General features: G+C 37.1%; 1 protein-coding gene across 1 annotated transcript in view; it reads left to right on the top strand.

Moving 5' to 3' along the window:
• The window catches only part of galnt1 (UDP-N-acetyl-alpha-D-galactosamine:polypeptide N-acetylgalactosaminyltransferase 1), a 112,624-nt gene that overhangs the window by 69,309 nt on the left and 17,677 nt on the right, over window positions 1–25,638 (top strand). The window contains exons 5-6 of the mRNA XM_051866035.1: window positions 11,678–11,844; window positions 24,054–24,261. Of these exons, the coding sequence (XP_051721995.1) occupies window positions 11,678–11,844; window positions 24,054–24,261 (375 nt within the window). The remainder of the gene's footprint in view (window positions 1–11,677; window positions 11,845–24,053; window positions 24,262–25,638) is intronic.

Genomic DNA, 25,638 nt, shown 5'->3' with positions numbered 1-25,638 from the left:
GGCCGATTATGAATGTAAATTTAATACTTACGACTGGTCATGCCCAAACACACCGAGTCAGAGCCAGTTGCGTTCAGTCGGTGTTTGTTTAAATTCCGTGTGTAAGTATTTAAATCGGCTTCAGTCGAAGGAAACAGTCTTTGTGTGTTGAGCTCAGTCTTAGAATGTTTTAGCTAGTCATTAAGTGTGTCCAAGGCATAAGAGTCTCACTCTGAGTCGAACGATGTCTTGTCCTCTTTTGAACACTGTCACTTGGGAGTAAGGTCTTTAGTGTTCCCTAACGTGTTGCACAGCAATAAAACAGGCAGACTCCAGACTATGCCTTAGAATATGCTTAAATCATGGCCAGAGGACCTTATATCAATCACAGAGAATCCCACCAGCAAAAAGAATACAACAGTTTATATAGGATAGGAGGAGCATGGCAAAGCATTCTACAATATGATTGGTTCTTCATATGTCAAACCCTTCTGTTAAGCAAGATCTGCCCAAATCATGTGTTCATTAGTTCGTTGGTTACTCGATATCATGGGGATATTAGTTGTCGATCTGTCCCTAAGTTTCATTTCCCCTTTTGTTTTATTCAGATATGATTCAGACACACACTGACTTTTTGTCCAAGTTTTGGGGACATTTAGGTTTCAAAAGCATATAAATGTTATTCCTGCAAGGAAAAAGAAATGTTAGTTATGATTAATTAAAAAATTCCATCGCAATTCATATAGAAGTGACTGATTTCACAGCTTCAGTGTCTATTTATAATGTAGGGGGCGAGACGCTTCGAATTCTAGAAAGCATTTGATTGGACAAAAAATCTGATGAGAAGCTGAAGTGATGTCATTAAAATCATTAGTGAGAGACTGTAAGTTTTGAATGCTTATATCTTCTAAATGCAAATGTTGTCATTGTTTTGGAGCACACTAGCTTATAGACAACAGTGAGGCTAACACATTCATACTAAAAGCCTAAAAACTTCAATTTTGATTTCATGGGGTCTTTAATGAAATCGATACTTTTATTTAGCAAGGATACATTCAGATTTAGATTTCAAAAATGCTGTGCTTTTGTATTTTCTATTCCTTTTTCCACAAAGTGTTAGGCAGCACAGCTGTTTTCAATGCTGATAATCAGCATATTAGAATGATTTCCGAAGGATCATGTGACACTGAAGAGTGGAGTGATGATGCTGAAAATTCGGGCTTTGCCATCACAGGAATAAAATACTTTCTAAAATATATTAAAACAGAAAAGAGTTATTTTTAATTGTAATAATATTTTCACAGTATTACTGTTTGACTGATGTTTGTTCAAATAAATACATCCTTGGTGAGCATAAAAGAAAAAAAAATTATCCGACCCCAAACTTTTGAACTGTTTTGTACAGTTTGGTAATTAATTACAGTAATATACATTACATGAACACTGCAAAGAAACTAAACTTATTATAGAAAATTTAAGATTTACAGAAAATGAAATATCACACTGTAGATTTTTTTCCCCCTGTATTTTCACCAAAAATAAGTTGACTGGACTATGTAGCGTGTGGTGAATTGTTTAATGTGTCGCAATCATCCACCCTAAGTGTTGTTTAAACACCTATTACCCTGTGAGAGTTTGCCACATCAAATATTGGCAGCTAATATTTGAGTTGTAAAGGTCAGATTACTGTGTGTGCATATTGCTTGAGTGTGTGTCACTAGGTAATATACCCATTTCTGTTACGCTTTTCAGTATTAAGTTCACTGAGGTGAGACAGAGAAAAGGAAAGACGTATAGAGAACATGTCAAAATCGTCCTTGAGAAAGCAAATAAAAGCATGTGTGTATGTGTGTGTATTTGTGACGCTCCTTTTGTTCTGTGGGACATCACTCCAAACAGTTCTCTCTCCGTTCTCACTGCACTAAATAATGTGTAGTTTGTCCTTCTGCAATGGACACACACACTTTCAAAAGGCCTTGCCTTAAATATTTACGGTTTTAATAAGTCCCTGGATGTTCTCTCTTTCAAGGCGCGACCATGGAAACTATTCCACCATGACAGTAATGTCACATGGGGTCTCTAAGCCAAGTAAAGCAGAAGTACGTCTATGAAGCAGATGTAATATTCACACACTCCCATACAGCTGCACGTCAAGCATTACGTCAGGTGTGTTTAATGAACTGAATCGTTTGCATATGCATCCTGGCAGCATCTGGCGTGGTGATAAATCACTGGGTCACTGGAGGGATCTGTAGGTCTGATAAAAATGCCAGGATTATTGCTGTTTAATGAGTTTTGTAATAGTTTTAAACCTCTCTCTCTCTCTTTTTTGTGTGTTTGTATGTAAATGTGTTTAAATATACAAGAAGGACATTTTCCTTCAACAAACTTAACACTCATAAGCCAAATCCAATTCCTGCCTCTAACAAGTGCTTAATTTGTGCTGGATCCGGTTCCGGAAAATGTCAAATTTGTTTGCATCCCAGTATTTGTTTTGATTTGACAGATCAGATACATTGTCAAACTGTGACACTGTGTGTGTGTGTGTGTGTGTGTGTGTGTGTGTGTGTGTGTGTGTGTGTGTGTGTGTGCAGGTGTGCTCGGTGGTGACAGCCAGTCTTATCTATATATTTTTTTTTTTTTTTTTACCTGTCAGACAGCATTTAACAACGTTTGTTTTATAGTGCCCTTATTCTGATTATTTGCCCTCAACAGATGAATTTTTGACTAACCCGTTTCATTAATATTTAGTGTCACGTGATCCTGACAAATCTGCAGCCACCGCATGATGCTATCATGTTAACATGCACCAGGAAGGCTTCCAGCATCTTGTTAAATCCATGTCATGAAGGATTTGGGCTGTTCTGGGGTCCTACTGAGTATTTGAGATGTGTACTTAAAGTCCGCCTTTGGTGAAAATCAAGTTTTTAATATTGTTTATAAATCTATGTGGTGCTTTTAATATGCTTTAAGACAAACCATGTGCAAATTCATAAGTCAACACCATTGCTGAGTGTTTTCTCTTTAAAACTGTAGTGATCTAAAGATAATTTCAAAAATGTGGTTTGAAATTGCTGGTGTTTTTTATGTCACAAACTACCTTGCAACCAATCACATCTATTTGCTGGTGGGCTTTAGCATATCATTAACTATGACCGCTCTGAAGCAAGGGAGTCTCGGTTATCTCTGTATATTTTTTTGTTGATATGAAAAATTGGGAAGATTTAGCAATATAGCAGGTGTATGTTGTTTATATTACAATGTTATGATGAACTACATTACTTTCTCCACTGACATTCTAAGTCAAAGCGTTTATAAGGATGCTTTAGAAGGCAGCTGTCTGGCTCTGAAATGGTGAACGGGAACATGGTTTGTGTAACATTAGCAACACATTATTAGCTGTTTGATAACGTAGCCAAGCAAAAGGCTAATCATATTAATTACAGTTATGTGTCCGATGTTGTAAAAAAGCGATACCATTGTGCAGCGTTTACTTCAGTAAGTTGACCGAGTGGATCTCTGAGCTGGTGTGAGTGGGTGGAGGCGGGGCTAATTAGCATTTTCATAGATCCGTGTATATTAAATTAAGCAAGGGTGTAAAGCTATTTTAAGGCATTAAGAATTTTTTTTCACAGGAAAACAACTTTTAAATATGTCATTTTGGTGATCAAAGATGAGTTTTAAAGAGCATAATGCAGGTTAAAATTTTTCAAACTGAATATATAACCTTGTACGAACATACCATATGAAAAGTTAATGCAGGATTAACTGACACGAGTGCACAAATTTAGTAGATAAAGAGACCGTTTCTTTGACTGTTTGAAAAAAACACTTTTTTTTTCAACATCGTGTCATTTTATGTCACTAGAGGGAGTTGTTTGCTGGGCTCTGCGTTGACTTTGCAGAGTAGATTGGTATTCAGTAGGAGCGGTCTTGAGTCAGTGTGTTTTCGGTAGTTTTTGTATTTCATTTTATCATCATCATGGTAAATTATTGTGTTTGTGGAGGTTGCACAATCTCCAGCCTGTCAGGACATTGAGTCCACAGGTAACAAGAAAAGGAACGGTGCTATCTTCCGTTCCAGTGTGCGTTTTGTGCAGGTGAATAGACGGGACTTCACTTCTGCATCTGCTTCGAAAAACGCGGTGGTGTGTAGCGTTCACTTTAGACCAGAGGATTATCATCCCGGCAATATGATGTAGTTCAACATTGTAATACTCCTGTGAATAAATAAACTTCCACACGTGATGCTTCTTCACCGTTTTTACGTGAAACAATTTCATCATTGATGAATACAAATTATGTACATTAACACAAAAGTATACAGTCTCACACTTATCAAAACAGTTTTGAATTATGTGCTAATGTAAATAGGCCTACTCCAGTTTCATTCATGCCATGTATATACATTCAGGTTCACTCAACTACATACTCATGACGTCATATACATCCTCACACTATCGGATAACTATATACTGTCTGTGGTTCGGCCGCCGGCGAGTGACATGATGGTCATGGATCTGTCAGAGATGCAGCTCGACGAAAACGTGAACTAAGCTCCATAAGACTCGTTTGTTTTTTTGTTTTTTTAACATTTGCTAACTACTACTAGTGGATGAGAAACCACTATATCACGTAACATTAGTGTGGACAGATATTAACAAGTGTGACATACGCCTGATCAAAGTTTATTAGTTTCTGTTATTGGTAAGTATCAATACTCCTAGATGACCAATACTAGCTTTGCTGTTGCTTGATACATGATAATAATCTGTACTATGTTGTGAACTGAGCACAGTGTTACATATCTTTAGCTAACATGTATCTATGAGCTAACACTGGTTTCCTGCCCTGTTTTCCACTGGTTCTCCTCACACCACAACTCAATTTGTCTCCTCTGACCGGCATAGCAGGCTAATTATATGGCTGTGGTCCGTCATACGAGTATCTATAAACATTTACAATTTCCTCAGCAGCCGAACTGTCATTGCTATCCATTGTTTTTCTATTGTTTAAATTGACCGCACTCCTATGCGTTACTTCCAGTTTGGCATTTTTCAGATGCGGAAGTAAAATTTTATCACAAGACTGACACCAGAAGCCTCAGTAGCATATTTATAAGTATATTTGAAAGGTGAAAAATCTAGTTCTTACTTTATTTTTCTATACATTGACTCACTGGGGCTCTAACCTGCAATATCCCCTTTAAGGGGTACAATTATTGACTACAGGGGGACTTTAATAAAGTGGCCACTGAGTGTGAGTGGAAAATAACATGCACTTAAAATCTGCATGTCATATTTATACTGAATACTTAATTTCCTTCAAATTTGTTTTCGTAATAAACATTTTCACACACAGCAGACCAATTGGCACCAAAAGCAACTGCAGAAATTGTTTTTTTTTTTTTAAACATATTTCCTAAACACCCCCTTCATTGGTTGGACAAACAGATAGCCCCGCCCCAAACTCAAACCATTGGTTGAGCCAATGTTGCTCTGAGCCACTCTGCTGGGAGGTGTTATAAGTAAACTATATATCTAAACATCTTTCTTCATTGATGAACATTCCAAATGAGCTGTCTTCTGATTTAAAAAAAAAAATTGCAAGCAATTGTTGATTTACTTGTTATCTCTGCATATATAAGCTGAAGAAGGAAAAATGACACACTTCAGCTTAAAGGATCCTTTTTCATCTGGTTTGAGGATCAGATTCTGATTGGACTGATTTGACAGTATCTTAGCAACGCTCTTCAAACATGTAATTATGCTTTACTGTGCATCAGCACATAAACCTTTTCCCAGTTACCTCTCTGTTTTCCCTGACCTTCTGCTCTCTCTCTTGTCTTACACACACACACACACACACACACACACACACACACACATACAGTAGCACCATAAGTGCTGTGTGTGATGTGTACTAAATTACTGTTTTGCTGCTCTGAATGGAGTAAAATGGAATACATTATTCTGTTTCTCTAAATTACATATCAAAGGAGGACGAACGAGAGCCGGAGAGAGAGAGATGTGATATCAAAGAAGTGAGATATCTCAATCTCTACGGAAGGAAGGAAGTGGAATTACTAGGCAAGAAAAAAAGGAAAGTGCAGATGAAAGCAAATGAAAATGTATCTGCCAAAGGGAAAAGTGTGTGTGTGAGCAAACATCTTTATGTATTTCTCGCTGGTTGTGGCTGTTTCTTCCCGTACACACCCCTGCATGAACTATATATATATATTATTCAAAAATCTCTCTTAAGAGGATGACCCTGAACATCCATATCTTTCCTTATGTGCAATACATAGGTATCTGACTGTAAAAACAATAGTCTGATTAAATAACTGATCTTACCTTTTAATATTCATATGCAGTTTGCTCAAGTGTTGAAATATTTTTGGAGAAACATTCTCAGAAACCACTGCTTTGACCCCAGTATCCTTTTTGGAATTAATTACTATTCCAAAAAAGTATTGTCCGGACCTCCGCAGGGAAGTAAATAATGAGACGTCTTGAGACTTTAATTGAATACCCCTTCTCTGGAATCTGGTCCCCTTAACATGATTTGTTGTTGTATTGACCTTCATAACATGATTAGCTGTTCAACAGTGTGCTTGATTACCTGATTGGCTATTCTGCATACTGTTTAATGATGTGATTAACATAATCACTATGTGATTCGTCAGCTAAATTATGCTTTGCTTGGTTCTTAGTTTTGCCCTTTTATTCTCTTTTTTTTTTTTTTTTTTTGCCTCTGTGTGTGACTTTTATTGGTTTTCCCCCTCCACTGTGGTAAGCAAAACATTTTTGGCTTGTATTTCTGTAATTAGCAAGTTATGCAGAACCATTAAAAGCATATGGTCAAGACTGTAAACTCACAGTCAGCATAGATTTACACAACCACGCCAACACACACTGTTTTTATAGTTGTGTGTCGCGTAGAGAGAACAGCTCACAGCTGGGAACAATACTGACCTTTTCTCCTTCACTGCATTCCTGCTGTCTGGGAGGGAACTGTGTGTGTGTGTGTGTGTGTGTGTGTGTGTGTGTGTGTTTGTGTGTGTGTTTGATGCTGAAAGCTGTATTGTGGTATGGTAACACAATATTTCCTCTACAGTTTGACAGTCTCTTTTACTTTCTTTCTGATTCAGGTAGCTTTTGGCATGGTTAAAAAAGGGTCGAGAGGCAGTGCCTTCTAAAAACATTTGATGAGAAAATAATTGACAGTACAAAATGAACACTAAAATAAATGCAATGAAATATGATATTGATTTATGTAAATAAGTTTTCCTAAAGTATTAGAGTTTTAGAAGGAGTCCAAATGCAGACAAAGTCATGTGAGAAGAGTGCCTCCATGTTGTTGTGTTTGACTCATAACTAGTCAATGACCTGGCTATCATGTGCAAATAAGTTGTAAATTATTAGTATTTGATTTATGTTCCCGATATAATTACCAATTTTGTATGTATATTTAATCTAAAGGTCTCAAATGTGGCAATTAGCAAATTCCATTGCAAATTATCAATAATATTTGTCAAAATTTCCTACGTTTTATCCTTTTTTAATGTTTTAAAAGAAGTCTCTTCTGCTCAATGCAAAATAGCTGTTTTTTATTTTAATATACAGTATTTTAAAATGTAATTTATTCCTGTGATGACAAAGCTGAATTTTCAGGAGCCATTACTTCAATCTTCAATCTTCAATGTCATGTGATCCTTCAGAAATCATTCTGATATGCTGATTTGGTGCTCGAGTAACATTTCTTATAATTATAAATATTATATAATCGATTTTGAAAACAGTTGAGCTGCTTAATATTTTTGTGAAAGCTGATAAACAGCTGATAAATTGATGTAACAATGTAAAAGTCTTTACTGTCACTTTTGATCAATCTAATGTGTCCTTGCTGAATAAATGTATTAATTTCTTTCAAAAAGAAATCTTACTGACCCCAAACTGTTAAATGTCAACAGAAAATGAAAGGTCTGTGTGGGTAAAAAATATGGCTTCACGACCTATTTAAAATTTATTTCAGTCCTATATTGCCTTTAGTCTACAATGATTTTGACATTTATAGTCTGTGTTTTGGATTATGAAGCCAGCCTATTTTTATGTTCCGCTTTGATTCTGTTCTTTGATATGATGAAGGCGCTGGTCAGAGAGATTTGGATTTTGTGTGTGTGTGTGTGTGTGTGTGTGTGTGTTTGAGATTACGATGACTTTGAGAACTGATGACTAACCGATCCTGTGTGTCCTCTGGCTGTTATCTCTGCTTTAGAGGGAGAGGAAAAGTAGAAGAGAAAGGCTGTCCTCAATTATTCCTCCCAGACACACACACTGCCGAAAATGTGTGTAAAATCACATTGAGCTGCATCATTGCACTCAATCGAGTAGGATGTCCTGTAAATGACTGAATAACTACAGCTCACATTCTTCTTCCACTGCATGTCTCTTTCTCTCTTTTTGATTTGGCCTGAGGAGTCTGATAAAAAAAAAAATCCAGTATAATAATGTGCGCGTGTGTGTGATGGAAGAGTTCTACAGACCTACGGCTGTTTTTGTCTCTCTCTGATTGCACCAAATATATCCAATTATTCCTGGGGCCTGAGAAATGTGATTGTGTGCGTGTCTGGTGTCTCTGAGGGTTTGTGTGAGCATGTGTGTGTGTGTTTTGATTCCTTCCATCTTTTGATCAGCCACTCTTTTCCACATTGTCGCAGCTATTTTAGCCTGATTTAGACTTTGCTCTTGCGCACACACATACAATACATGCATACGCACACAAGCCATGGCCAAGCATATGCTACCTCACCCACTCAGCTCACTCACACTTTGATGGTGTCTGTGCTGATTGGAGGGAAGGGATGCATGATCTCCCTGCTTTACAAAATTGATTTTCATAGAGAGACAGAAAATCTAGGAGAACGGACACCAAGGAATGAGAGTGAAATCTGTGCCTCTTTTTTTATTCAAGCAGGTAGCAGGGTTGACCAATGAGAAACCTCGGCTGCAAATTAAACCATCGTCTGGGGTCCTGAGAGTCGACATCAGGTTAATGAATTTAAAAAGAGCAGTCTGAAGTGTGTCTGTGTGTTTCCAGATGATGAGTTTAGGAAAGATGGGACCAGAAGGGGCTGTGTTACTGCAGTGATGGGACATGATGGACTACAACCCCTCACCTTCATTTAATTAATGGTGTGTGTGTATGTGTGTGTGTGATGGCGAGTAGTTTGGAAGGTATTTTGTGCCTCTAATGTTGTTTTGAAGTTTTAGGGCCCTATTTTAACGATCTAAGCACATGGTCTGAAGTGCATGGCGCAGGTGCACTTAGGGCATGTCTGAATCCATTTTTGCTAGTTTACCGACGGAAAAAATGGTCGGTGCACCAGACGCGTGGTCTAAAAGGGTTGTACCTAGTCTCTTAATGAGTCATGGGTGTGTTTTGGGCATAACATGCAATAAACCAATCAGAGTGTCATCTCCCATTCCCTTTAAAAGCCAGGTGCGCTTGCACCATGGCGGATTGCTATTTACATGGCGTAATATAGACACCCTCAACCTGACGAGTCAGTTTAAATATATGCGTGTATTGCCACGATTGGTCAAATTTTTAGCCAATTTCATTCATCATTACTGCAAATAGGTAATTCCGATACATGCAGTGACTATCCATTATGACATGCAGGCATTTTTATCTTTATGTACACAATAATAATCTTTTACATTGTAATCCTTTTATTTTTAATATTTGGCATGTTTGTGTGCTGCTGCGCGTCCTTGTGTGTGTAACAAGCAGTGTATGTGCGTTGTGTACCCGCCTGTAGGTGCATATTGCTAATGCGCCCTTTAAATAACCAAAAAAAAAATCCTGCGCCATTGACTTTAGACCAGGTTTTTGTTGGTCAATGGTGCAGTCGTTTTCAGTTGCCTACAAAATAGCAACACGCCAACAGTGCGCCTGAACACACCTCGTTTTCAGACCAGCACGCCCATGTGCGAACAGATGGGCGCAAGTGCATTTGCTATTTAAACAACGTGGGCGCTGGACGTGAAAATGAATACTGCGTCAGGCTGAAACTAGTAAAAAACACTTGCGTGGCGCCTGGCGTCGCATTGCGCCAGGTGTATGATAGGGCCCATTATGTTATTGTTTTTTTCGAGAGTTGTGCTTATATTTTGCCTTTGAATGTGGTGTTGTGCTTGATGTTTTGCCTTTTTGGGTGATCGCAGGCCAGAATCCCCCAGCTGTGCCAGGGCAAACAGGAAATGAGGCAGGAAGTGAAAGCGTGTGTCCCACTTTAGCTCTCCAGATACAACAAACACTGGCTTTCCTGTTCCTATCACAGCACAGACTGGCACAGTGACCTGCGCTTACATAATCGGCGAACACTCAACACATTCTCCGAACCCACCCACAGCCCCTCAAATGACCAATGAGTGCCCTTTCTCTGGCTGACTGTCAGAGATTTAGACCAAAGAGAAAGAAGAGGAATGGAATGTTTATGGGGACAAATGTTGGAAAAACGTTCTTATTGCCAGGGCATTTCCAGGAAAACTGCCTACAATGAGAAATGGTGAATTAAAAAAAAATTCAATACAAAACAAACAATAATGCAGATGGAGTAATATTAACATAAAATTCAATAAACAAAAGAATAAAATAACAGTACGGAGTAAACTAAGAAAGTCCCTAACAATGAAATTAACAAAGAAATTGATAAATTAAGTAAAATTAATTAAACAGAACTTGAGGTAAAAGTTCTACGGTCCCCTTAAAGGGACATGGTGATGGGGATAAAATTGAGATGGAAGAAAAATTATATTTCAGATATGTTCCATTCCCTTGAGAAAGTTTGTGCTTGCTTGCAAAACTTTTGAGTTCTTTGCAAGTGAATGCAAACTTTGTTGGGGGAACGCAAAACTTTAATGAGCGAACGCAAAATGTCTTGGGAGAGTGCAATACTTCTGTGAATGCGCAAAAGCATTTTATACTTTTATGCTAATATGCAATAGGAAATGAAGCAGGAATGCTAATATGCATTTTATGCTAATATGCAAAAGTGTATTATTCTTTCACCATGTCTCTTTACAGGCATTATATAGTTCAATTAAAAACCAAATGAAATGTAAGTCCTAAGACACTTACTGAAAAGCTTCCCTTTTTTCATTTATGCAGCTTATACATTCCCATATTAAAATTTGGTTTGTTGTGATCGTTTATGAGACGTAAGAACTGTACCTTTAAGAAGAACGAGCTAAAATGAAGACTTGATAAAAGTGCTAACATCAGTAATAATAAATCTCTTTCTTGTCTCTGTTGGTGAATGCTCATTGTTAGCTCATTCACACTGAAGTTTACACCTTACAAGTAAGGTGTCACCAAACCTGCAAAAGTCATAAACATTCATTTAGACTCTGTCATCATTTATTCAGTTTCAACTGTTTTTAGAGCTTCTCACACTGGATGAGATGCGTTCGCAGTCTCTTCAGCAGCTCTCCACTTACCGCTTCTCTATAACAGCCTGTGTGTTTCTGATAAGTGCTAATCTCCTCTCATCTCATACAGCTCTCTGCAGCTCTCCAGACCCTGTCTGGGCTCAGGAGGGGAGAGAATTTCAGAGAATGTAGCTATTTAAATATTTTTATCCTGATTATCCTTGAGTTTTGTCCATTCTCATGGGTTCTGTGTGTTTTTGCAGGTGTAAAACAAAGGTGTATCCAGACGGTCTTCCACGCACCAGTGTGGTGATCGTGTTCCATAATGAAGCATGGACCACACTGCTCCGAACAGTCCACAGTGTCATCGACAGGTCTCCGAGACACCTGCTAGAGGAAATCGTGCTAGTAGATGATGCCAGTGAGAGAGGTGAGTGTGTGTGCAGGTCAGGTTTTGGGGACTAAATGTTCCCACAAGTATAATAAAACCTGAAATTACCTACATTGTGGAGATCAGCCAGCAGTCCTAAATTTAACAACTTTGTAAACATGCTATATAATGTCTTAAAGAAAATGTAAAAATGCAGGGTTAGTGGATGGATTATCTCTGTATAATAACTATAGAGGTCAATGAAAAGTCCCCACCATGAAATCAAAAACAAATGTGTGTGTGTGTGTGTGTGTGTGTGTGTGTGTGTGTGTGTGTGTGTGTGTGTGTGTGTGTGTGTGTGTGTGGTTTGACCTACATTATTAGGACACAAAGTCCTTATATTGTGGTGTGTATTCAGGTTTCAGGCCACATCCCCTACATAATGAGGACATGCTGATGTCCATGTAATTCAAAATGCTAAATAAAAAAAAAAAATGTAAAAATGCAGAAAGTTTTCTGTGATGTGAAGGTTTAGGGGTAGGAGCTAGAAAATGTCATTAGTTCAGTATAAAAACCATTAAGCCTATAGAATGTCCTCATAATGATAAGTGTACAAACGTGTTTGTGTGTTTTCTGAAACCCTTTCTTGTTGGTTGAAGTGAGTTTAGTTCACACAAAAATAAAAATCGTCATCATTTTCTCACCCTCATGTTGTTAAAACCCTGTATGACTTTCTTCTATGAACATAAAAAGAGATACAGATATAGAAAATCATCATACCCCTTTGAAATAGTTACTTTATTTGTCGTACAGCCTGAAATAAAAACTTTTTTTTCCAGCTTTATTTACAAATTTTGCCTTACAACATCAAAGTAATGAAAGAAAAAGGCAAGTTCTGAAAATTAATCAAAAACTGAAAAACTAGAATAACAGGGTTGGGAAAGTCATCAATCCCCTGATTTAATACTTCGTAGAGCCACCTTTTGCTTTAATTACGGCCATTAATCTTTTTGGATATGTCTGTACTAGCTTTGCACATGTAGATTAGGGAATATTTGCCCATTCTTCCTTGCAGAAGTGCTTTATTTCAGGCAAAAAGAAGAGAATCACCCCCACTACATAATGCTGCTACCACCATGTTTCACAGTAGGTATGGTGTGTTTTGGGTGGTGTGCTGTTTGCTTTTTGCCAAACATAGAGCTGAAATAAAGAAGCCTTTCCTGAAAAAGTGTCGCACTCAGTCTCGTTTGCGCTATGCAAAAACACACCTGGAAGACTGATGCCATCTGGCAAAAGGTGCTAGGGTCTGATGAGACCAAACTGACATTTTTGGACTGAACTCCAAGCATTATGTTTGGTGAAAAGCAAACACAGCACACCACCCAAAACACACCATACCTGCTAAAGCCTGGTGGTGGCAGCATTATGTTGTGGGGGTGTTTCTCTTCAGCAGGGACTGGGCGATTGGTCAGGATAGAAGGGAAAATGGATGCTGCCAAGTACAAATTTTGTGGAAAACCTGCGGCCTTCTGCTAGGTCATTCACCTTCCAACACAACAATAATCCTAAACATACCTCCAAAAGAACATTGCAATGGCTTAAGGATTGGAAGGTGAATGTCCTTGAGTGGCCAAGTCAGAGCCCTGACTTAAATCCGATTGAAAATCTGTGGATGGACTTGACGAGAGCAGTTCATTTTTGATTTCAGGCTGTACGACAAATAAAGTAACTATTTCAAAGGGGTATGATGACTTTCTTTAGGCACTGTATTAAATTAAATCTGTATTAAATCTCCTTTATAAAAGCTTTACAAAGCATAAATAGTCCTCACTTTAGATGAGCTCACAAAAATAGTTAACTGACCACTTCTAAATGTTTTATAATTACCTGAATTAATCATGAATTGCAGTAGGAATATGTATTAATAAAGCATTTATTAACACACTAACTATTACTATATGTCTAAATAATAAGATGTATAAATTAATGTTTAAATAGTTTATTAATCATTTATTTACGCTTCCTAAATGATCTTATGAACAACTGACAACTCCTAAATAACTGGTTTGTAACTAATATAATACTTAATTTAGAAATGATAAATTGATTATTAATAAAGTATGAAAATAGAATTATTAAACACATTATAGATATGCTTATAAATCAAGAATAAAGCATTTATAGCTGTATTTATAAACTGCTTACTAATGTCTATTATTGCTTCATAAGTGATGAATTGACTATTTACTAATGCTTAACTAATGCTTCATAGCGTGCAGTTATTATAAAGTGTTACCGAATATTCATGCTGCTCTTTTCTGTAGAATGAAAGCTACAAAAATAGTCTATACAGTGTGTATCTTGAAGCAATATTATTGCTTATGTATTTCAGAACAGAAAGAAATGAAGCCATTTTTTATGAAAAAACTTGCCTTAAAATATCTTGTTGAAAGGCATTGACAATTCACTTCCGTTGTATGTAAAGGAGCCGCTTACACGTTGTACTATAAAATTCTCCTTTCACATTCTACCAACGAATAGTTAGAGGTTGCGTAAGAGTGAGGAAGTATTAGCAGAATTTTCCACTTGGGGTGAACTGTCCCTTTAAAGTTACAATGTAATGGAAGTACCAACAGTTAAATTGATTATTGGAAAAGAAAAAATATAGGGCGGCGACTTTCATCAGTTGTTGATTGGATGGAGGCAGATCTGAAAGTGAGCTTGAGGTTGATTGTAAGAAACAGGCAGGGTTTAAGTGGACTAAATCTGTCGTTTTACTCAAAGTTCAAGTTATGACATTTTGATTATGAATCATTCACAATAAGATTTATAACATGCATTTTAAAAAATGGATAAGGTGAATTTCCATTTCATGCTGACAGATGTTTGTGGTGCTAACTACTGAGAGGAGAGAGTAAAAGCACAGAAATCTAAATAAATGCTCTCACACAGATCTCTGAGTTAACTTGAGGACATTGTGCTTCAGCGCTCCAGAGATAATGACATGGTTTTGTTTCCACTCTTTGAAAATGCCTTTATTATGTCAGCTCTGCTTTCAGTGTGTGTATGTGTGTTTGTGTGCAGTAAAATGGAACACAACACATCTGGAGGAAAAAGATGGCCGGTGACCTTGTTGCGTGTTAACGTCAAAGATGAAATGTGATTTACGCACTGTAAAGCGAGCGTGTTTGTTAAAACAGATTGATACAGAGAGTGAAAGATAGTGTATGGTAACTCTGACTAGCTCTATTGTGTGTCTTCTTCTGTGTGTGGGTTTGCAGCTTTAGTCTTTGTCATTATCTGCACTAACCTGTAATTTGGCTAGATTATGAAATTAGTAGGTGTAATGAATACATACCTGGAATTATATTATCATTGACTCACACATAGACACACACTCACATATATACTAATGTTAAAAGTAGGGGTCCTGTGACAACCATCAGTATTTTACCATAGGGATCCGCAATCTATTGTTAACATATCTGTTATCGGACAATATTTTAGATTTTTTACATTTAGATTACTTTTGACATCATCTAACACTCACTTAAAGTCTTTAAAAATATTAATAGTTTAATAACACTGTTAAATATAATCTTGTGTAATGCAAATCTCTAAATGAATACATTATAATGTTGTGATACCTAAATTCACTTGTAGCATTTAAAACAATTGATTTTAATTTTAGTGTTTTATTTGTAACTTTTTAGACAATTTTAAAAAATGTATAGACAAAGTAGAATTAATATTGGCCATTTCTCGTTATCAGCTTTAACATGAAAATAATTATTGCATTTTTGGTATTGACCAGAATTTTATTACCAGTGCATCTGTATTTTTGAATATGCAAACCATAATATTAAATTATTGTGATAACAAAGAAAAAGTTCAAAGGCTTTGAGCTTTGTCACATTTCTAACTCTTTCATATACTGTGCATCTCATAAACTGTGGTTTAAATTTTATTAACTCCTAAATGATATATATATTGGTCTATTGAGATTAACACTTCACTGTAAAACTCATTAAAATGTCAAAATGACTCATTTCAAATGATAAATCAAATTATCATATGCATTTCTACTGCTCTGCGGGGATACGTGGGAAATCTGATTTAGCCGTGTCATACTTATTAGTGTAATTATTCAATCCAGGTGTAGACAGACCTGCGCTTGATTCTACCTGCATTTTTTTCCATAGCACTTGTAAGACTTGATTTTCCTGCTAAGACAAAAACTGAGATCAAGCACCCTGCAATAAAGCAATAAAGCTTATCTGGAGAGAAGATCTCAAAGAAATAGCATAGGACAATGCCTTGCCCTCACACATCTACAGGAGGCAATAGCCCTCCCCCCAAAACACACACACCCTCCTTCCTTTCCCCCTGACTCAAGTCACTGAAAGTTCTCCAAGAAGTATAATGTATCTGGTGTATCTATTGTTTATTCCTTTCATGTTCGGTATCATTTTAAATGTCTCAGTGCGATTGGTAAAATGGTCTCAATTTCACAGCAGTCACTGGTATTATGAAGAAGACTGAAAACTAAGGATAATTCTGTTCTCCTTTTGGGTGTTGAAAAACCCACTCCTCTCCCCCAAAACAGGTGTTGGTGTAATAAATATTTACAACCCTTTGTTCTGGTCTGTATATAAGGTAAAGTGCAAAGCAGTCAGGGGGGATTTTCTGTAGCCAGAAGCCCCCACACAGTGGTGGACAAGTGTCTTCAAACACTAATCCACCACTGTGTGCATGTGCATTTTAGTTGATGTTATGATGTAATATGTATTATTTCTGAATTGGCTTCTAACTGTCCAACTATGAAATTGACATGATACATTTTTACTTGACAAATAAAATGTTATATTTGATTTACTCTGGATTCTTCTGAAATCATTATGACCAGTAGATTATGGAGTCCGTCATTTCCGTAAATCTGCGTCAGGACAGGCCAAGCCAGAGAGCCCCATGAAAGGAGCATATTGGCACATCATGGGACTTTTTGAGTTTGTCTGTTATTGAATTAGCAAGTTGCAGTATCGTGACTAAGAAAACTGTATTTTTGTATGAACAAGCATGTGGCGGTTCGACTCAAATGCATTAGTTAACTCTGCATCCTCTGACTAGATCATAAACTGGCGAATTTATGTCCGTGAGAACGCAGTCGGCCGATGTGAATTTCTCTAAGCGATGATGAGACCGTAATGAACGAATAATTGAAATTATGAGATACCCAGAATAATCAAAAATCAAAATTAATACATAACAAATGATTAATTTCCAATTGGGAACAAAACCTAAGAGTAATAATCATTTAAAATTGGAGTCAGATTAAACGAGTGAAATTAAGTGAACTTCACAGATGCGCTGAAAAGGCATACACGCGTTAACCTTCGCCCAGGCCGTCGGATTCCGTTTTTGGGCCGATGCGGGGTTCCTTACACACTGAATCATTTTCTCTGCCACTGCACTGCCGTCACTTCTCCCCACATTGATGTTAACAGAGACCTGCCGAATGTCAAGACAGTGACACGACCAGACACGCAGAACATTTATGAAAATATAGTAAAACAAAGACAGTGAGTAAAAATGTGGCTGTTCAGCATTTTTTGTCATAAATTGTAGTATGACATGAAGCAACAGTAAAGCTATATATGTTAGTTCAACTGAATCAGACAACTGAAATAGTTTGTGATGGGTCATGTTGTTTCCTATTGATTGTTACATTTAAAGAGAGCCTAGAGATGTGAGGTAAGAAGATTAAGATACTGACAATAAATTATAAATGAATCTGGTCTCCATGTTTACCTGGTATAATTAAGTTATCTATCCGAATTGTAATTTTATTAAGCAAAAAACACAGGCTTTTTGTCCATTCAATGAAAGTGGGGACCAAAACAACATGGATCCGTCACTGTGTGGACCAAAAAAAAAAAAACATTTTTCAAAATGTCTTCTTTGATGTACTGGAGAAGCAGAAAGTCATACAGGTTTGGAACAACACAAGAGTGAGTAAATGACAGAAATTTCATCTCTTTAAAAGATAAACTTGGTTGAGACATAAAGTAGCAATATTTACTAAACCAACATATTTTCATATGTTTTAAGTTAATTTTTGTTGGGAGTCCCACCAAGTGTTTTTGTACTTACAATCCCGGTTTCGCCACTGACTCTGAGTGACCCGAGAGGTCAGGAGCGTTTCGGCTGACTGTAGAAATTTGCCTCTTGCTGTCAGTGGTCTCGATGGCAGCTGCTTTGGAGTGTCTCTGACCTCTGCATACATGACCTCTGCGTGACTCTGTTGCCCTCTGGCATCATTGCCATGGCTGCTGAAAGCCCTGCACGGGTGCTCCATGTGACCCGGCTCGGGGTGGACAGCTCCGAGGTGAACATTCACTTACAGAACACAGACAGCAGCCAACGAGACCGCTGACAGCACTGTGATGTGTTGACACACACATACACAAACAAACTTACATAAACACCCACACCCAGCTCTGTTAGGAAACTTGCTGTTACTGCGTTAACAGAATGGGAAGAGGAATGAAACAAGATTGCTAACGTTGCGAGCTAGATTCAAACCCATGTTGTCTGTATTAGTACCGCAGCTCAATTTGTCAGAGTACACTGGGTCAGGGTTTTCCAAAACTGGAGTTTGTGAGCGAAATGCAAAGGTTTTGTGAGTTGTTGATAATTTTTTTTTAAATTATATTATGGAAATGTAAAATTTAAATATTAAAAAAAACAAAAAAAATCTAATTAAAATACTTACTTAAAAAAAAAGAATATTTTTTATATATCTGCATGTCATGTGACCATTAACCGACATCAGAGAACCACAAAATGTGTTTTTGAATCATTGAAATATTAATTTAAAATCTGGATTTCAAGTAAATATTTAGGTTCAAGGGGGTTTGTAACTTGGATGACAAAAAATAGTTGAGAATTCCTGATCTAGGCCATTACAATAGGAGTAATATATTTAACCTGTGGTAGTTTGAGACATAGAACAGACTTTTTTCTGTATAATATTGGTGAATATCTGCTCACTTCAAACCTTCATTCACTGGAAACGCTGACCTTACAGTTTCAGAAGAGCACTTTTTATCTGAAGGACACACTACAGAAAAAGCTTCATCCCCTTTTTTTCACTGTGGCCTTCAGATTTTTTTCATTGTATTGATTCTCTCGTTCTCTCAAGGTTCCTCTTTGTATCTCTTTTGCTCTCTTTGAGTTATCAGATATATGGTTTGTGTTGGAAGGTAAATAATAAATGTAACTGCTAGTAATAAGATCTGTCTTTTTCCTCATTAGCGGTTTCACAAGTGTATGTCTGCCTTGTACTATTTTGAGCAAGTATGTTAGTTCATATTGCGTCTGTGTTGTTGACTACATGAAGCAGAGCACACTTCTTGGGTTTTATTTTCACACCGATCTGGCTAAAGGCTAACATTAGCAAGAGACTTTGTTACTGTACTGTATGTGTGTTTGTATTCTCAGTAGGCTATGTGTATGTTTAATGTGTTTGTGTGTGGGTCAGGTTTTTTCCTACACTGTGTGGACCAAATGTCCCTACAATGACAAACCTGAAATCACCTAAATTTTTGGTACCATATTCCAAAATGTTTTAATAAATATTCTGTCATCATATACTCACTCCCAACCTGCGACTTTTTTCCTGCAGATTAAAAGACAATATTTTGAAGAACGTTTTAACTTGTTTTGTCCAACCAAGGAAAGTCAGTGGGGTCCATTTGTTGTATCTGGACCCAATTGACTCATTTTGGTCACATTTATTGTTGTTCAAGTAATTTCAATAGGATTTTGCTTAAAGGGTTAGTTCACCCAAAAATGAAAATAATGTCATTTATTACTCACCCTCATGTCTTTCCACACCCGTAAGACCTTCGTTCATCTTCGGAACACAAATTAAGATATTTTTGATGAAATCTGATGGCTCAGTGAGGCCTGCATTGCCAGCAATGGTACTTCCTCAAGATCCATAAAGGTACTAAAAACATATTTAAATCAGTTCATGTGAGTACAGTGGTTCTACCTTAATATTATAAAGTGATGAGAATATTTTTTGTGTGCCAAAAAAACAAAATAATGACTTTTTAACAATATCTAGAGATGGCCGATTTTAAAACACTGCTTCATGAAGCTTCGGAGCTTTACGAATCGAATCAGTGGTTCGGAGCGCCAAAGTCACATGATTTCAGCAGTTTGGCAGTTTGATACGTGATCCGAATCACTGATTCGACACAAAAGATTCATAATGCTCCGAAGCAGTGTTTTGAAATCGGCCATTACTAGATATTGTTAAAAAGTCGTTATTTTGTTTTTTTGGCGCACAAAAAATATTCTCGTCACTTTATAATATTAATATTGAACCACTGTACTCACATGAACCGATTTAAATATGTTTTTAGTACCTTTATTGATCTTGAGAGGTTCAGTGACATTGCTGGCAATGCAGGCCTCACTGAGCCATCAGATTTCATCAAAAATATCTTAAATTGTGTTCCGAAGATGAACGAAGGTCTTACAGGTGTGGAAACGACATGAGAGTGAGTAATAAATGACATTATTTTCATTTTTGGGTGAACTAACCCTATAAGGGCGAAAAATTTCAAGTCAAATTCGGGTTCAAGTCATATTCGCAGCGTTGACCGACACAAAGTGACTTTGGTGTAAGCTGTTGCTTCATACTTCGCTACACTATCGAAAATGGACAATGGACATTTTGACTGAAATTTCACAAAATAATTTACTCCTTTTCACTGCATTGACAAAAAACATACTGGAACATTTTTCAAAATATTTTCTTTTGTACTTCACAGAAGAAAGTTGTACAGGTTTGGAATGACATGAGGGTGAGTAAAAGATGACGGAATGTTCATTTTGGGGTGAACTATCCCTTTAAGATCAGGTAGGGGGATCGAAAACTTTACCTCCATATAAAAGCTATAAAAGTTAATGGAAAGTGCCCACCATGACAGAAAAAGCGCACCTGGAATAACTGTAGCCACATCAGAATTCAGTCTGTGGGTGAGAGACTGCAGAGACATTGACAGAGTGTTCATCCAGGAGTACTTTGAAGCATCATTGAGGCCCCTGGTATGTACACACACACACTCACACACACAAACACTCCTGTCTAACCATTGCGACATTTTGACAGATGCAAAAATGACACATCGATGTCTTCTTCTCTCGCTCCATCACGCTCACACACATGCACTAGTTCATTCGGTAATAGATTGAGTGCGCAGGTCACGTCCTGCTTAAGAATAGCTGCCAGCCCCCCTCCTCCCTCATTTGTGCTAATCTGCCGCTCCTGTGGAGAGATAAAGACCCAAATTCTTCCTCTCATCTTCCTGCCGCTCAATTTTGTCCTCTAATGATGTCCTTTCTTGTTCTCCTCCTCTCTCTTTCCGCCCACTCTCTCTTTTTCTCCTCTTTATTTCCACTTAAACGACTAGAGGAATACGGCAGGATATTGATTAACGTGTGCATAGATTTGCTCACGTGTCTGCAAGAGTGATGAGTGTTCATTTGAGTGGAGCATCTACTGGACTTGTTTTAAACAACATGTAATGGAGTTCGCAATGCCTATAATTTCCATAATGTGATATATTTGCGCCTTTAAGTGGGAAATATTGTAGGATGGAACTTGCATCTTGTCAGGTTGTCTCTGTGTGATGGAGTTAAAAAGAGAAACATCACCAGAGAATGACATGAAAACAGAAATAAACGTTTCCTTTGTCTTTCTGTTTCTGGAGTGTTTTTAGGGGGGTCGCTGGCATGAGAAATCCCTGCTGCTCCTGCTGTCTTTGTAGTTCAGAGCTCTCTGTTCCACATATCGCACCTCAAATAAAGCATGAGAGAGCAGATAAACCCTCTGTGAGGCTGCATTGCACAGACATGTCCTCCTGTCAGATCTCCTAAAGGCTTATGATTGGATCTGTGGGTGTGTTTGACATATATAGATTTTTTTGGGACAGATTTGGACCTGCGTACAGATTTTATTTGTTGCTTTCATTAAAGGAATGTCTCATGAAAATTCTGTCATGTACTCACTCTCATGTTGTTCAAAACCAGCATTTTTATTTTTTATTTTTCTGTGAAATGCAGTTATTTTTACGTATGTCCAGAAAAATGTCCTTAATTATATCTTTTTCGATGAAATGCAGGTGAGTGGGAACTGGGGCTGTATTTCTTTTCACAGTCATTGTTTGGAAATGAGCGTAATCAAAGTCCCTTTCAAGGAAAGTCTGTTCACTCAACGGCCATATTTGCAACGCCCCTCTGGGCAGCTATTTTGGGCATCCAAGGCCAAGTCCTATCTATTTGATTGGGGGAATCCTGAAATCTCAAAAACTGCTTGGCGAACTCACAATTAAATAACATATTTCAATTCAGCAACAAAATCTGACATGAAATATCCCATAAATGTTGTTTCTTAAGCTCAAATAGAGTTACAAAGCTTATTTTTCAGACTACACGAGGCAATGTGCATGTGCAGTCCTAAGCTTGAGTCTCAGGTTTCTATGGGAACTGGAGTCTCTAATGGCAGCTGCAGTGACGCAATGACTTTATCAATCAGTGATTGGCTCTTTTACTTAGAAGGCGGGACGATTTCCGCCAAATTGTGCGTAGCAGTTTCATTCATAACTAATAAGAGTGAACTGTCTTTTTAAGAAGAAAAGAAATAAAAAAAAGAATAAAATTTCAAGGAACTTAAGGGTGAGAAAATGTCACAATTTTCATATTTTTGTTCAACTGTCCCTTAAGTTAGTCACTTACACTAGTGGTTCTCAACCAGGTGGCCGGGGCCCTTAATCTAAATTAAAATGCTAAAAACCACATAAAATCAAGATGAAATCAAGATGAACTCATAAAAAAATCAAGAACTGAAATTATATGTAATTCGATATAACTTGTTTGTTTTTACTGAAGAACATACAGTTCTGGAAAACAGAACATAACTTCTAGATTCAAACATGTATTATTGTTCATTAATTTAATATATTATAATAATTAATCATGTGAAAGGGTTAGTTCACCCAAAAATGAAAATTCTGTCATTAATTACTCACCCTCATGTCGTTCCAATCCCGCAAGACTTTCGTTCATCTTCGGAACACAAATGAAGATCTTTTTGATGAAATCTGAGAGCTTTCTGTCCCTCCATAGACAGCTACATAACTACCACTGTGACGCTTCAAAAAATTCATAAAGAGATGGTAAAACTAATCCATATAAATTGCATGGTTTAGTCAAAATTTTCTGAAGAGACTTCATCGCTTTATATGATGAACAGATTGAATTTAGGCCTATATTCAATTCATAACAAAAAAAGTTTGAAAACTAGCATCTTTTTCATAATTGAGATAATGGAGATTTTTCATAATCAAGTCAAAAAGGTTGAAAACCCCTGACTTACAAAATATATGAGTTATCTTAACCATAAATGTAACTGTAAATGAATGTTGATGTTTCACGGGCTTCTTCTGTATTGTCTTATGTTTATGTGTCTGAACATAGTTTAAATAATCTTGTCAGGCCATTCAGTGGCTTTCAGCTAGCTTATTTGATTAAAACAGAAAGCACTGATATCCCACACAAGTAACTGGAAGATCAGTATTTTAAGATGGTTGCTGCAGCTGAGGATGTTGATCCACATGAGCCGAGAGCTGCGTTAAAGCGAGGAGTCCTTGGCAGCGTGAACTGAACCGCCCACAGCAGATGCTGATGTAGAGCAATACTTGATTAAAGATTGAAGTGGGGGAAAATTGTTAAAGAAAGGTTTCCTTTACATTGCCAAGACCAAGAATGTGCCCCCTCACACACCTTTTTGGGCAGTAATCATTATATTTCAAGAGCTTCACTTTGTTTAGCCGTTTCAGAAAAAAGCTTCAGTCGACTGGAGGCATTCCCAGGAGTTGGTTAGAGGTAATCAGCAAATCAGTTACGAATGCTGCCTCACCTAATGTTAGTAATATTCATGAGCTAGATAAGATTGATAATGTGGCTTTTCAGACTGTGCCTTAGTCCCTGGCTAAAATGTATATTCGATGTATGTGTTTGCATCTGGAAGATATTTTTAGAGCGTTTTCTCTTTGTTAAACATCCACTGATATATATTAGAAGGAAATTATAATTTTGAATATATGCAAAGTCACATCCTCCCCAAGTTACCTATATATAATTCTTGTTTATGTGGGGCCAGTGTATAATTGTTTGTTATCTCTGTGTCCATGTAGACTTTCTGAAGCGGCAGTTGGAGCAGTATGTGCGGAAGTTGGAGGTGCCGGTCAGGGTGGTACGGATGGACCAGCGCTCGGGCCTGATTCGCGCTCGGTTGAAGGGGGCGTCCATCTCCACAGGTCAGGTGATTACCTTCCTGGATGCCCACTGTGAGTGCACCACCGGCTGGCTTGAGCCTCTCCTTGCTCGCATCAAACTTGACAAGTAAGCACTTCTACTTCAGAAATGCAATACTTTAAGGTATTTAATTATTTTAAAAATATTATTAAAAGAAATATTAACTGAATATACTACATATTACATATTAATGGATATATTTTCTTTTGGAGTTGGAGTTGGTAAGGTTAGGGTCATGGTGTTTTCTTTTAGGGTAAAGGCTAATTTCTAATCTATAGTAATTATAATTAGCTTTATATAAAAACGTTTAAAGGGTTAGTTCACCAAAAATGAAATTTCTGTCATTAATTACTTACCCTCATGTCGTTCCAAACCCGTAAAACCTTGGTTCTTCTTTGGAACACAAATTAAGGTATTGATGAAATCCAAGAGGTTTTTTATCCCCCATAGAAAGCAATGTAATTACCACATTCAAGGTCCAGAACGATAGTAAAGACATCGTTAAAATTGTCAACGTGACTACAGTGGTTCAACCTTAATGTTATGAAGCGACGAGGATACTTTTTGTGCAAAAACAAAAAATAATGACTTTATTCAACAATTTCTTCTCTACCCTGTCATTCTCCTTCCCTGTTTACCTTATACAAACAGAAACAAAAAGTATTCTCATCGATTAATAACATTAAGGTTGAACCACTGCAGTCACGTTGACTATTTTAATGATGTCTTTACTAATTTTCTGGACATTGAATGTGGAAATTACGTTGCTTTCTGTGGGGGATAAAAAAAAAAAACCTCTAGGATTTTATCAAAAATATCTTAATTTGTGTTCTGAAGATAAACGAAGGTCTTACGGGTTTGGAACGACATGAGGGTGAGTCATTAATGACATTTTTGAAATTTTTCAGATTTTCCATCACAACTTTTCAGATTTTCCATCCCAATGTTCTCTCCATATAATTACGATTCTTTGCAGCCTTTAGCCACTGCCTACAATGCACTGTGTCCTTCACTGGAAACCGAAAATAAGTCACAGCTATAAGTTATAATAAGTCCAGCTAAACGTTTGAATTCTTGCACTCGGGAACAATACAAGTCCACACCATTATGACTAAAAGTTTGCCAAGTAGTATTTCAAGCAAGGTGGTATTTGACTCTGGTCAAGTGTATCCATAGCAGACTGCCGGGAGTTTTCCGACTTATTTGGCTAAAGGGAAGGCAACAGCCTTCTGTTTTCTCTAGTCACATAACACTGATATACAGTATATAGTATACATATCAGAAAAAAAGAATAATTCAGCATAAATACTATATAAAGACTTAGAAGAACCTCAAAAGAAGACTTGGGAGACTTTTTTTTTTTCTTTCTTTTTTTTTTTCCTTTCAGATTTTGCGTCAGTGGTTGGGAAATAGCATTCCACTCACTAGTCGATTGATATGTCACACATACATGCGGTCACAAAC

This window comes from Ctenopharyngodon idella, chromosome 16, assembly GCF_019924925.1.
Source record: "Ctenopharyngodon idella isolate HZGC_01 chromosome 16, HZGC01, whole genome shotgun sequence".
NCBI classification, from domain to species: domain Eukaryota; kingdom Metazoa; phylum Chordata; class Actinopteri; order Cypriniformes; family Xenocyprididae; genus Ctenopharyngodon; species Ctenopharyngodon idella.
Note: the sequence above shows the minus strand (reverse complement) of the source record. Positions and strands in the feature narration are given on the sequence as shown.